The 14836-nt window shown below is 39.3% G+C and overlaps 1 protein-coding gene across 3 annotated transcripts in view; it reads left to right on the top strand.

Annotated features, from left to right (window-relative positions):
- The first annotated feature begins 1678 nt into the window (after positions 1-1678).
- The window catches only part of cep350 (centrosomal protein 350), a 46271-nt gene continuing 33113 nt past the window's right edge, over positions 1679-14836 (top strand). For all 3 annotated transcript variants that reach the window (XM_054789601.1, XM_054789600.1, XM_054789602.1), the window contains exons 1-9: positions 1679-2026; positions 5948-6077; positions 7343-7386; positions 8153-8261; positions 8376-8526; positions 11082-11707; positions 11801-11908; positions 11994-12104; positions 13981-14097. In XM_054789601.1, the coding sequence (XP_054645576.1) occupies positions 5993-6077; positions 7343-7386; positions 8153-8261; positions 8376-8526; positions 11082-11707; positions 11801-11908; positions 11994-12104; positions 13981-14097 (1351 nt within the window). In that variant the 5' untranslated portion in view covers positions 1679-2026; positions 5948-5992. The remainder of the gene's footprint in view (positions 2027-5947; positions 6078-7342; positions 7387-8152; positions 8262-8375; positions 8527-11081; positions 11708-11800; positions 11909-11993; positions 12105-13980; positions 14098-14836) is intronic.

Here is a 14836-nt window from a genome sequence, read left to right as displayed (position 1 = left end):
GATCCAGGAGACGCGGAAAGGGAGGTGGGTTGGGGGAGTGTGGAGAGGTGTCGTATTCAGACCACCTTTTATTTATCGAAATGAAGAATGAAAATATAACATTAAACCGGTGATTCCTCGTTTGCTTTTTGAGTCACATTTGTTGCATTGTGTTTTATTTGTGGATTCATTATGCACACTTGCCAAAAAAAGTATAGGGTGTGCGTGTATGTAATACGCACTCCTGCCACACGATGACAGTAAACCCACGTATAAATAAATAAATGCACGAACAAACGGCTATATTTCAAAGGGACTCTATGCAACTGGCTCAAGATTACATTTTTCCAACCAAAAATTGTACGCACACCATCACATTTAGCATATCTTACCAATAATGGTTTACAAGAACAAATTATACAAAAAAATCAATATTTTTCCACAAAATGTCGAATTAAACTGCATGACGGTTTTTGTAAATGTTTGTCCGATTAAAACAACTGGCTTTCATGGCTGCCACTCACATCTGTCTGATATTCACGTAAATGTCGTAGTGTGTCCACACAGGAAAGCAGCCTAAGAGAGGCGACCAACAATTAATGTTGTTGCTATGATCGCTGATGTTAGTAGCTAAACTTTGCCAAATCGCTATCATTAGCTGACAACAAACATAAGTGAATGTGTTACTTCACGTTCTCAAAGCAATAGGGCAGGAAATAACCTATAAACCTATAACACTTGCTTATTCCGCAATGAAAAATAAATAGAGGAAAAAACTGACTGAAAAATGTTACACTGAATATATAGACACAAAATATATATTTAAAAAAATATACTGATGTTTTTCCCTGAGGTAATTTCTCCTCTCTTGTTGCAACATTTTGTTTTTTTGGGGGGAGCACATTATTTTTTGCTTTGTGCATGATTTTAGTTTAGTTTGAAGATATAATAGATTGATGAATTTCAATATTTGCGATATAAAGAAGATTTTTTTGTGATCTCTATAAGCAGCATTACGTATTATCATAACTACCTTTTTCTGCAATTGGCTGGCGACCAGTCCAGGGTGTACCCTGCCACTCACTCAAAGTCCAGCATACTCGGCCGACCCTCGTGAGGACAATTAGCGACATAGAAAATGAATGAATGAATAACTACCTTTTTTGCAGTACGGTTAGTGAATGAAGTGCGCTTTTGTAGTTGTTTCCCCAAATCTCCACACAATAATTTTATATGGTAACAGTAGAAAATGTGGAGTGATTTGCACTCTAGTAAGTGTTGCTTTATTCAGTATTAAATTGCCTCATTTTATTACAAAAACTAATATGGCAGAATTTACACTGAATATTCAGTTCAAAATGTCTCCACCATTATAGGTGGAGGGGGCAATGTTGTGACGATGGTCAAGGGAAAAATAGAATAAAATGAAACCATTTTCGAAAATAGTAAAAGTTCACAAGTCTCTTATGTTCTATTTTCTCTTTCAGTTGGGAAGATCTTGCATTACTCCACTTGTAATTAGGGAAATGAAGTACTTGAAGTGAATTTCCTAAAAGTAATTTTAAAAAATGTGTATTTGTGAATTAAGACAAAATCGGGTTAAATTAAATCAGAAGTTAAATTTTTTCTATCTCGTTGGTGACCAGCGGGTGCGCTTGTCCAAAATCTCGCGATATTTTATTGAGTCGTCCGTCACAAAGCGACCCATCTTGGATACTCTTGTTTCAGTGGTTCCGAAAGGTCCGTGTCGTAACCCGGCAAAGACAAACTCAGAGGCGGGTAGCCACTATTGGACCTGGGACACAAATTATCTAGGCGAAATCTGTTAAAACTACCTGGGAGAGAACTTGGATTATAACAATGGGTGCGCGACACTGAAAAAGTTGCTAGCTCGTTAGCACAAGTGGCAGTGGCTAGCTGCTTGAAGCTAACGTTAGCAAACAGACCGCTGAAGCAATCTGAAGATTTCTGATGATGTGAGGACATTTTTCGTCATGATTCCACCACGATAAGGCATCTAAATGTTTCCGATCACTATCTTAAAAAGGTAAGAATTGTGTTTTTTTTTATAATGTTATTTGGAGTTCAGTCATGACTTCTTGTCGGTTAGCAGGAATGTGTCCCGAGTTTTGCTTCACCGGTGATTTTTCTGGGCCGAAGAACTAAAAGGAAAGAAAATAGTTACTTAATTTTTACGTAAAAAAAGTCTGCAATGCTTATCGTTGACTGGTTTATGCTCCAAGTAATATCCCACCTTTAGTTCACGCCCTAAGAAGCTTATCGACAATAGCCTAACATCGCTTGGTGAAGAGTTCAACAGACTACAAACTGTTAAATGATCATGAAAGTAAATCAATAAGTCAACATTATAAGCCCCTGTCTGCTCTTGTCTCGTATGTTTGCAGCTAAGCAACTTACTTAACTACTACTGTGAGCTCTTAAATGGCCGATTGAGATGTGGTGTGGTGTCTGTGCGCAAAAACTTCCATTCGCAATGTAACTAATACTGTATACAGCATTAGAAAGGTGGCTCATGTTGAAATAACATTTGGCATTTTCCCCTAAAGTTGCCGTTATCATCGTAGCTATGCTCTAATGAGTATAATGTTCCAGATATGTAATTAAATGATGTCAGATGATTTTTGGTTGTCCTAATTAAGGTCAAAAGTCTGTCCATCATCGATTTTCTATAATGATTATCCTCATAAGGGTCACGGGCGAGTTGGAGTCTACCCCTAGCTGACTTGGGTGAGAGGTGTGGTCCACCCTGAACTAGTCAATCACAGGGCACATACAGACAAACAATTCACACCTACCAACAATTTAGAGTAATAACATGTCTGTTTTTGGGCTGTGAGAGGAAGGTGGAGTACAGGGATGACATGCAAACCCGGATTTCCAGACTGTAACATTCACCTGAATGCAATGACTTCTGCAGTCACTTTTCTCCCAGGGTGTTCTTTTCAATGTTCAGTTAGTACTTGGTATGAGGCTTAAGAATACACATCATATATGACTCAGCTGGAAATGTAACCAGCACCGGCTGCTTCCTGTTTGCTTTGTCAAGGAGACCGTGTTCGCGTCAGGGCAATGTCATGTGATTCGTATGAGCAAACTGCATGACCTGTTTAAGTCTGTACAAAAAAAAAAACTGTGCAAACGTAGCAAAATGAAGACATCCTACAATATGTGCCAGTGAGAGTAGAGGAACGAGTCCTGAGTTTTTAAAAAGTCCAGCTTGGACTGTATGTACTGTACTCTGGTATTACAGGTCTTTTTAGGTAAACATCACATTCATGGTCATTTTTAGTTTCACCCTCCCTCATGGAAACTGCTGAGGAACACACTGTTGTTAAACCAGTTTTAAATGACAAGTTGACATAGCACTTCTGCCTGTGAAACAAGGTGTTGTAACAGACATTACTTGTAAATCTATAATGAACTTTAGCCTAATACATACTTGACTGTATGTATTGTCATCTAGGAATGTTTTATGTAAAATTGTCTGAAGCATTTCCTTTTTTCAAAGTGCTGGCTGTTTTTTCTCTTTGTGTTATTTTTTTTGTTTTGATTTTCATTTGACCTTATGGTCTTAGCAAGCCCATTGTTTTGGTAGTAACAAGAGCTTGTCTAATATCAGAACATGCTGTTAGGGCTGTAATTATTTGCACAATGACACCATTTCTATCATTTTGCCTTTGTAAATCACCACTTTGGATTTAGAATTTCAAGCTGGGACTGTAGTTTAAGCCTCTTTCTCACAGAGGTCGCACAAAGGGACAAATGTTTGGCTTTTTGGATTTACATTATTTCTTAAGGGAAAAATTGATTCAGAGGCACTGTAGACAGATTTTGGCCAGGGAATTGTTTAACCATCTGTCACATTATGTGTGTGGGTGATGTATTTGTTCACTAAACAATGAACAACTCTCATTTCTATCGCCATTCTTCCTCTTAAAGGGATAGTTCGGATTTTTTGACATTAAGTTGTATATCATCCCCATCAGCGATGTACTACATCAACAGTGACTTACCCCCTCCGCTGTGGAACACACACATAAACAAGTTGGCCATGGTGTTCCGTCGTGGAAAGAGATGCAAGCGTCTACACAAGAATGGAGAGGCGACAGTGCGCAGGGATGAGGCGGGAGACAAATATAACGCTGAGCAATTTGTGAGGTCCGATTTTTTTTTTTTTTTTTTTTCGGGGAGGCATTTTTATGATGCAAATGTATTACTCTTTTGATTGCATATTGGGTTGAGAATCCAAACTCTTTACTCAAATGACCTAGCAACTAAGCGGAACTATGTTCAGACCAGAAATGGGGCCTCATCTATAAAATTGTGCCTGGAAATGTGACTAAAAGTCTGCGTACGCCAGAAACCCAAAATGTGCGTACGGACAAAAATATTCAGACCTAAATAAAGTGACGTACGCACACCTTCACGCAATTGACTACAAAGGTGGGGCAACGGTGCGCACATTCTCACTTCAAGTTGTGTTTTTATAGGTACCATACTTGGCTTGGAAAACGGTGTACACAACTTTTCGGCCCTGTTGTGCATACGCAAGCTTTATAAGTAAGGCCCCTGGACTCGTGCGACCAAGTGGGGGGGGGGGGGGGGTGTAAGTCACTGTTGATGTACTCGCTACTGTAATGCGGTGGGGCTGAGGGCTGACTGTGGCTAAATTCTTAGCACTTAAAAACTCTTAGCACTCAGAAGGAGGTTCAACTACTGGAGCCTCAGTGTGTGAACAAAACTTATTTGCAGTTCAAATAGGTATATATTTATATATATTCAATAGAGTATTCATTATATATAGGCTATATAGATATTTGTAATTAGTATAAATAGATATGAAACAATTAGATATAGATAATACACCCCATGGAGAACACATTAAATTTCAATTACACTCAGTCTAGGTTCAGATACACAATGTCCTTCATGTCCTTAATCTAGTTAATCAGAGGGGAAACAGATGCGTTGATAATGTCCAGAAAAAGAATGTTCCTACCGCGATGCGGTGTGTGGGTAGCTCGCCATCATGCATGTTGTCAGCATATCGCACAAAAGATTCAACGGGGAAAAAATCAGACCTACACAAGGTCACAAAACAATTATATAAATCAATCAACAGGTAATATTTTGTTACTGACGTCAAATAACAATTCATGCTACGTTTTGTACAGCATTATCAATATAAAATGTATTCTATGAGTCACTTTGACCAAGATAATACCATAAATTCATGCTTCAATTTAAGTGCACTTTAAGTATCAATATAATTTGATAAACATTGAGGCATAATTGTGAATGTTTCAATTAAGTCTTGTTGCGCAACAACCCAATTCAAAACTACATTGCCACTTGGGTATACATTTTGGAATACTGCCCTGTGGCCCAGTTTACGAAGGGAGGACATTATGCTCTGCATCAGTATGTCACAGTACATGTTGATATGCATTTTTCTCAATGAGCTATAGCTCCCCAGTGCCTGCAGCACTCATGTAGTGCCAGACCATGACACTCCCACCACCATACTTGACTGTAGGCAAGACACATTTGTCTTTGTACTCCTCACCTGGTTTTCGCACATACGCTTGACATGATCTCAACCAAATAAATTTATCTTAGTCTCATCAGACCACATGGTTCCAATAATCCATGTCCACAATCTGTCTTGAGCCAACTGTTTTCAGGCTTTCTTCTGTATCATTTTTAGAAGAAGCAAACTGTACACTGACTACTTTTACTATTGTGTTTCTTTAGCGCTGTCCCATGAAAAGATATAATGAAATATTTGCAGAAATGTGAGGGGTACACTCACTTTTGTGCTGTACTGTATAGGACACTTGGTGATTAACTGACAAGAGGCGTTAATTGGAACATTTACTGTATATTCTTAATTGGAGTACATACAGTTCATAAGGTGATGCTCAACTTTCTCCTTTCTCTATTTCAGATAACCCAATTACCCTTGCCAAAGTGTAAACTTGGCTGCAGGTGAATGGGTGAGATGAGGAGTAGTAAAAGGGCTCCTCTGTCCTTTGGCATTACTGTCCATCAGCACTCGGATAACAACCTTGATACAGGTGTGTAACAAAATAATACATTTTGAATTAAGGAATAGAATGGGATCAGTATTTCCCCTAGGTTGACCTCTTTGGGAGAGTGGGGGGCTCAGTAACATTTCACTAACTGTAGTACAGATATTGATATTGGATATCAGCATTAAAATGAGTATTATATCAGCTTATACCGGCCTACATCTAAAATCTTCGATATTGACATTCTGATACAAGCAGTAAATCCAGCATGTGCTAACATGTTAACAGAGCAGCAAGGAGTAAGAGTGATATTGGGCATGTGTATTTTTGGTTAAAGTTCAAAAAAGGCTTTGCAGCTGAGGGCAAAACTTGTTTTGCACAAGTTTCCTGTGGTGACACAGAACCAGTGAAGTTTAATACGACCCAACTCATTGCGCGTTTGAAGCAGCATCACACTGGAAACTCTCACGGGGCGCCAAGAAGTCATTAGCTATAACTGAAAAGATGACCAGCCCCTGTCGGTGGTAAGTAAAGTCAGGTTTAAATACGTGATTCAGCACCTGATTGTTCTGTGTTTTCTGTAATATCACTTGATCAAGCCTTTTGTAACATTCCACACTACGTAGTAAGTATAAGTATGAATGATTTGAATGATTTTTGGAAGTGACAAAGTTGTATGGTGACAACCCTACTAAAAAGCACTGGAACAACTCCAAGTTAGTTCACAAAGTCACGATTAAGACTTTCAGTTAACTAATGTGATCGCTCCACTGCTTGTGAAAGAGATCATATAAGAAATTGTACACGCACAGTCATGTAGAGACAGAAATGGCATTTTGTTGTGTAAATAACATAAGGCTATTTTTTTGTTTAATTAACAGAACAGTGTATAGGCCTTTTCTATATGCAAGGTATTGTCGGGATCCGACAGACACGCAGAGCCGCTAATGCTCTTTTGAAGCGTTGTTGCCAACCTGAACAGAGCAACAGTTCAATTCTAACATCGTATTCATAGGGTTGCACACCTTTTTGAAGCTTTGAACTCTAGCACTAATTACAGTTCCTCCTCATTCACCAAGCGCACTCACGCCAAGGGGCATTTACATACTGTGGAACTCCGAACATCAACATGTACAGTACAACAAAACCAGACTGTTACAGTATCACTAAATTATTCTGTTATGATCTGGTGCTATGTAAAATTTTTATTTAAATTAAATAAACATGGCCTTCTCGGGGGTACCAACATACACACATTGTGTTTTATATTCTACATGGAACGCTCATAATTCTCTTCTTTTTTTTATCAGATCTAGCAACTGCATGGAAGGGTTTGCCTCAGTCCAAAGCTGCTGTAAGTACACAAGGAAGAATTTTGTGATGTTATGCGTCAGCCTTCGGTTGCGATTAGGGGGGTCACGAGATCGACTCAAAATCTCGTGAGATTGAAACGTGACGATAGTCCTCATTTAGAGAAAAGCTGTCTCGCGGGAAGAGATTGTGAACTGGGGCGTCGCTGCTAGGGATGGGAATCTCTGCCCAGAGATTAAGAGGCTTGCGATGTGATGATAAAACAATTATCAATGCATCTTTTTTGTGATCAATAGCCTGTCCATTTTTAATGCAGAATTTTTTTTTCTCACTGTGTACGACTAAAACAAAACATATTTGTAATGATCCACAATTAAAATAAACATGAAACAGATTATTTATTTATTCACAAATAAATAATAGACCCAACTGTGATAAGTGAATTTCCACGCATAACATTTTTGAATGCATCTTCCGAATGCCTTATATTTGTATTTTAGTTAATTGAGCAATTTTTATGCTTAAATGCTTAATTTCGGCAAATAAATGTTAAATTTGTTTGACTTATAATAGGCCGTATTCAACCACGAAACTTGATTTTATGAATATATTTTTTTAAACCCGTGATAGTGAAGCTGCAAAATTCGAACTGCGATGTGGCGAGGGACGACTGTATATCAAATAGTCTGTTGATTTATTGATTGTAACTAAAACAAAAACGATACTTAGAGCGCCACACTAACACTTGATTTAGTGGACCCTTGTAGCCATAACTTATGGAGAATGACATTTACATACTTTCTGTGTAGTTGCGCCGTATAGAAAACCATGTGGAGGCAGTTCCTGGGACAACAGCGCTCCTCTTGTCTGTCATGGATCCACCCAAGAAAAAACAGTCAGTGACTGTCCGGAGTAGAGGTTAGTTTTTTTTAAATGTTGTTAAATCATGTTAGGAACACAATAAAACTGTTAGCTAAATTACTTTGAATAGTTGTGTTATGCAATATTAAAGTTACACTGTCATCATCACAGATGAGACAACAACATTTTCAAAGTCCACGGTCCATCGTCGGTCAAGTTCCAAAAAGAGACGCTCACGCAGCCCGCTAAGAAATGCCACGCAAGACAGCAATGTCGACAAGCACAACAGCATGGCGCTCAGGGAAGCACTGGCTTTGTACAGGTTGGTATTTACAAATCCTACAAATACCGTATTTTCGCGACCATAAGGCGCACCGTATTAAAAGGCACAGTCTCAGTTACACGTGCTATTTCTGTATTTAACACATATATAAGGCGCTCCGTATTATTGGGCGCAGTTATGGTCACACTTACAAGAGTCAGTGAGGAAGGGATAGTGCTTTATTTCTTTGGGCAGATTAATAACAGAGTTCTCATACAGTTTATCAAATCCACTGGAAATCGCAGAAGGTCATCACTCAACACAACAGTCTCAGTCATGGTGCACAGCTAAAAACATCACACAGCAACGCAGCAGATAGACAAAACCAGACAAGACACTACCACTATTTGTACAAAACAATAACTAACAACTATGTAGCTCAAACATGTAACAGCATAGAGCATTTGCACCAAAACAATACCGCAAAGCACGCTGGGGAACAGGAAGTGCTCCCAGCACCGCTACAATACGCTAGTATGCATGCACGCTATGCTAGCGTATGTTTTTAAAAAGGCAGCGGGAGCAAAACTGAGTTCAGTTGTACTTTGTTGAAGTATTTAACAATGTACTCACGTTATTTTTTTTATCAATCCTCATCCACAAATCCATCAGAAGTCCTCACCTTCTGTATCCAAAATGAATAGCGGGGCAAGTTCTCCATCAAACACGCCAGGTTCCCTCTCGTCATTGTCAGAGTCAGTCTCGCTGCCGTGCGGCTCCTCAGAAATGATGCCGGCTTTTGCAAAAGCTCAAACAACAGTGCAAGCAGACACGTTAGCCCAAGCATCCACAATCTATTCATAAATTGTGGCGTAATTGTGCCTCCCGGTCTTAGTAAAGCCGTGTTCGCCATCATTCATCCATCGCTCCCACGCTGCTCAGTGCACACATAAGGCGCCCCGTCCATTTTGGAGAAAATTTAAGACTTTTAAGTGCGCCTTATGGTCATGAAAATACGATATTTATGTCTGAATCTGAATGGGTGCTTAGTAAGTCTCTGGCAATACCATATCTTTGCCACATTACTTCTTTTCTCGTGTTTAATGTTCTTGCAGAAAAACAAATGGAACACAGGGGTCAGGAACGTTTTTGGCTAAGAGAGCCATGAAAGCCACATATTTTAAAATGTTTTTCCGTGAGAGCCATTGAATATTTTTTTAACACTGTATACAACTACCGGTAAATGCGTGCATTTTTAGACCAACAACTTTAGAATATAATAAGTCATTGCATTTACAGTGTTCTTTTAATAATGTTGTTAATGAATAATACATTAAAATACTTCTTACCGTTAATGTGACTTCTGGCTCTGCATGTTTTTGCTGATGGCTTTGTAGTCTGGTTGATACGTGGTGAGGTTAAAGCTTCATGTCCTTCACTTGTGTTTACTCCACTTGATTTGCCATCATGATGGTATGATCATGAACCGTTCTTGCTGACAGAGGCATGCCTTTTATTCATTTTATTATCTTGTCTTTATCCGAAAAGTCGTCATAAAATTCATTCACCACATCAAGCATGAATGTTTTGGCATTTTCGCCATCTGTGAATGGCTTTCTGTTCCTCACTATTGCTAAAGAACCAGCAGAGCTGGCCGAAGACCAGTCGGCTGCTTGCACAGGTTTGCCGCTGACTAGGTTGCACTTCGGACAGTAACTCTTGGCATGCCTTCTTCCGGCTGTTCTTCGCTGACTATTTAGATAGAAATGGAGCATGTGTCTAAGTGCCGCTTTATATTTGACCGTTTCATGAAATTTTATCACTTCTTATTAGACACACCGCCACACCTGCTCTCTCCACGAAGGCAAGTTCCTCTGTCCATTTGTGCTGAAATGTGTGGTACTTTCTTTCTTTTTGCCATCTTCTTTGTCAAAAGTGTTTGCGCTACAGAATTATCCAGCTGACTGACTAAAGAGGGGGAAGTTTACTTCTTGACCTCTCAGTGACCAGCAGTATCCAATTATAGTCGTGTTTTGGCGTCTGACCCGGAAAATATCAGGAGGACAGTTGGCATCGGCTCTAGCCATCCGCATTGTGGTAGAACATGGTTGGTAATGGTAATGGTTTAACTTTATTTGAACATGCGCACAAATTACATTGGAATACATCACATCTTACAATTTGCAGTTCAACATGTGTAAAAGGAGTAGGAAGAAGCAAAGTTTATTTAATCCTACCCTCGATCCGTTTTATATCAATTGCAATACATTTATTCACTTCCTGTCTTCCAAATGTAGTTTTTGCCGGTTAGTACATAGGAAAATGATAAGATAATGTAACAATGTGCTTGCACACAGTTACACAGAGAAGTGCAAAAGCATTAGTTTTAATGCTTGACTCTGAGCATTCACCCAGTAACAAATTAATAGGGCAATGTTTTGATGATCTAAAAATAGCTTTTTCTATTTTTTAGACATTTTAATTGCTCCATCATGTCAATCAGTGTGCATATTTGCATAAACATTTCTAAATGTGACCATCCATGCATAGTGGATTTTGAATTAAGACTAATCTTGATCCTCCTGCTGATCCAATGTAATCTGGTTTCTGTCCAGCGAGACCGCCCCTCCATCACAACCCTCATCCCAGCTGCAAGCTTACAGACTGCAGTCAGTGTCAGGGACTTCGTCCTCATCCTCACAGGCCCCCTCTCACCCTCTGTTGAGCAAGCCTGTGTACCAGAGAGACAATCGGGACAAGCAGACAGACGGTCACCAGGACGCTGCACACTCTAGAGACTGCACAGAGGTCCGCTACCTCAATGACCCACCCACTGTGGACACCTTGCAGACTTATGCAAACCCTTCAACAAGCCTCGCTATGGAGGACGTCATGCCAGAGACACAAATCACACAGAGAACGGATATTCAAGAATGCAGCCCATCTCTACCTCCAGCCTCTGACTCCATATGTAGACCGGAGAGCAATCCTTCCACCAGTCCAGGCTCAGATTCCCAGCGCTTGGAGAACCTGAGGCGACATCAACATGATGATAAGCTGGAAAAGCTCAAAGAGCGAATTCGAAAGCAGGTGAAACATCAGGAGGAGGCTGCAGAGAGGGAAAAGGTGTTAGGCCGTCTTGACCAGCCCATTCTACACACCTGGAATAAAAATGGCGTCACTGAGCCCACAGCCAAAATAAGGAAAGTAGCAGCTGCACCACAAGCGCCTTCTTACAAAGGTATCCCTGACCGCTCTAACTTCATCACAATTGTTATTTCTTTTTTAAATATAAGCTTGGTTTCTGCTTACTCTTGCATTGCTTTATTTCCAGGCTTCAGCAAAACAGAGTCCCGTAATCTGCATGGGAACGCTTTAAAAGAGGAGTATTTTCGCGGTTTAAACAGTGACATATGCCTAGACCTGTCAAGGCAGCTTGCTGGTAAGACACATACCACAAACATTCAAGGTAAGGAGTAATGCACTTTCACCTACGCGGGTCTTATATATTCTTGTTTTGATTACAGAAAGCACAACATCCAGGCCTCAACAGGGAAGGCATCGTTCTTTTGAGAGAGAAGCTCCCAAACCAACCAGGAAGATCCACAAAGTTGCCCCGGGCCAAAATGCTAAATCAGGTAGGTTTGTTTGTACTTTTTATTTTACTGTCCTAATGGTTTGTGTTGAATATATTTTACAATGGACAAATACATTGAGACTCACTTCTTTGTGCATTAAATAATCAGGTGAATGGATACGACCTCATGATTGAGTCACCTTTTTAAATTAGTGCTTCATAATCAGAGGAGGTCTTGAGTGCAGGCACTAAATGGATGTGTCATAGACATCTGTTCTCTACCTCGCTGGCTATTGTTTCTGATGCAGACTAAACATAGTGGATGGCTATGCCACTTTGGAGGGAAAGCCGTATGTTCCATTAAGTTGTTAGTTGTACATTAATGAACTGAGATTTAAATACAGTATAAAGCAAACTCATCCATTATTATCTAATAGCTAAGTGCGAAATTGCTGACAAATGAACTCTTGTTTAACTGATTAAATGCTAAACATTTTAAATAAGCTTGCACCGATTGATTGACGCCGGGTTCCTTATTTTTGTGTCATTGGCGATCGGTCCATAACTTACATATGACTGTCCCCTTTTGCTCTGCCTGACTGATGGCTAGCAATCAAGCTTAAAGTTAAAGCTAGCTGGAGCAATGAGCCACTCAGCGGCCAAGTTTTTGCGTTTATGGGCAGTGAAAAGAGCAGAGGTGCTGAAACTGAGGGTTTCAGGATGCCCGCTGATGTCGTGGAAGTCCGGTGTAAATGGGGCCATGGCTGCAGGGGGTACGTTTTATACATGTACACAGGTTGTCTCATTTAGCAAAAGTAAAGAGACCTTCTCAACACACGCAACACACTTCTTGGCCTTCAAAATAAGATCCTGTTTAATTTTGGTAAAAAAATAAGGGTGTTATAATAAATAGCTTACATTACTACAAGGAAAATCATGGAGTTCATGGCATTGGACCAGCCATTTTTGTTGGCTGTGCACTTGCTCAAATCAGGTCTGCAGTGTAACCTATTGTGCAAGTTTTGTTTGTTTTTAAAAAAGTGAAAAATAAAAGACTAAAGGAACTGATCATTTAGTAGTTTGGAAAGCAATTTTTTAAACCTTTCATGTGTGTAGATATAAAACAACAAGTTTGTATTGCTTCATAGGTATCGTTCAATGTTTCTCAACAAAATAAGAGTGAAACATTCTCGGAATAAGTCTTGAAGGTTTACTGTCAATTATTTAAAAATAAAATAAAATTGGTATCTCCAGAATCGCAATTGGCAGGTCAGACTTTTTAAATATCGGTGATTGGCCAGAAAGTTGGAATCGATGCACCCCTAAATTTGAATGCATCCCGCTTTTGAGCATCATGTATTGTTTCATGTTGATTGTTTATCCTGTTTTGGATGAAATTTGGTGTTGTGTTTCATTATGACCCATGTCAGCTCCGGAATTATTGATTTGGCCATGATGTGTGCTGTCCCAACAACATCAGATAATTCAATAGTAACAAGAAATATAGGTTATCTAAAAGGAGATATGATCTGTTGAAATGAGTCTACACTGTTGTCAATTGTCAGGCGTGGCTTAGTGCAAGTAGGCTTTTTAAATTTTACATAATGTTCCAGAATCTGCCAATACTCGTTTTTGGTGTTTGTGCACTAGCAACCTGACAACAGAACTTTTTGTCACCTCCTCCTTCCGGCTTAAGTTCGTTCATGATTCCATAAATAGCTCTGAAATCTGTAACCAAGATCATGTGAACCTCCTTATCTATTCAAACAGAAGGCTGTTTGAAGAAGTGTTTTTCTTGGAACTACTTCAACATTTTTGTGTGTTTTTTTTTTATAATGAAAGCTTATGAATATAAAAGATTATTTTACATGTACTTAACTAGACAGACAAATATAACTTTGGTACCAATATTTGTATTTTTGTGTGTTTCTCTGTAGTGATTACACCTGCTTCCTGGCGGGAGGGTTTGAAGTTGGTAAACAAGGTACTTGGTACGGCTCCCAAGCGACCCAGGGAGGACAAGTTCCATCTTGATGACAGACCGCACCAAACAGGTGGGGGCTAGTGGACTCTTCCACCTAAAATTAAGTCACAATAACCGTGTTAGTCATGACTGTGTTAGCCCATTGTAATACAGTAATCCCTCGTTTATTGTGGTTAATTGGCTCCAGACCCAACCGTGATAAGTGAATTTCCACTAAATAGGATTCCTTCTTCTTATCTTATAAATACCGTTTTTAACATTATTAGAGCCATTTAGATGTGAAAGAACACCCATATAGTCACCTTTACATTTGTACTACCCGTGCCTTACCAGTGTTATGATTATTATTATTATTATTATTATTATTATTATTATTATGTTATTATTGTGCCTGCTGTGAGATCACCTGCAATAAAAGCCTGTTATTTGCATGTCTATCCAGCAGTGACCGGATAGAGACCCATGTGATCACAACAAGCGAGCCCCTTTCAGCAATGTTGTAGCTATTGGCTGTTCTAGAAGTTGCTAGATGATTTCATTGGCTAATTTGCATATCATTTGCATATGATATAACAGATGCTGTAGGAAAAAAGCATAACCTCGTAGGAGAGACAAAAAAGAGAGTAAAAGCACAATTACTTTCCGAACTTAAAAAAAACCCCACCTGATTATTGTTTAATTTAAAATTGGCCATCTCTTCATCAAAATAAAATAATTTCAATATTTTATCTCAGCCAGCACCTCTCAAAGTCTGGCCAACATAATAATTACATCCGGACTTGCCTCCAGCCTCCACCCTTATCTTGCAA

Source organism: Dunckerocampus dactyliophorus, chromosome 10 (genome assembly GCF_027744805.1).
Source record: "Dunckerocampus dactyliophorus isolate RoL2022-P2 chromosome 10, RoL_Ddac_1.1, whole genome shotgun sequence".
In the NCBI taxonomy this organism is placed as follows: Eukaryota; Metazoa; Chordata; class Actinopteri; order Syngnathiformes; family Syngnathidae; genus Dunckerocampus; species Dunckerocampus dactyliophorus.
Note: the sequence above shows the minus strand (reverse complement) of the source record. Positions and strands in the feature narration are given on the sequence as shown.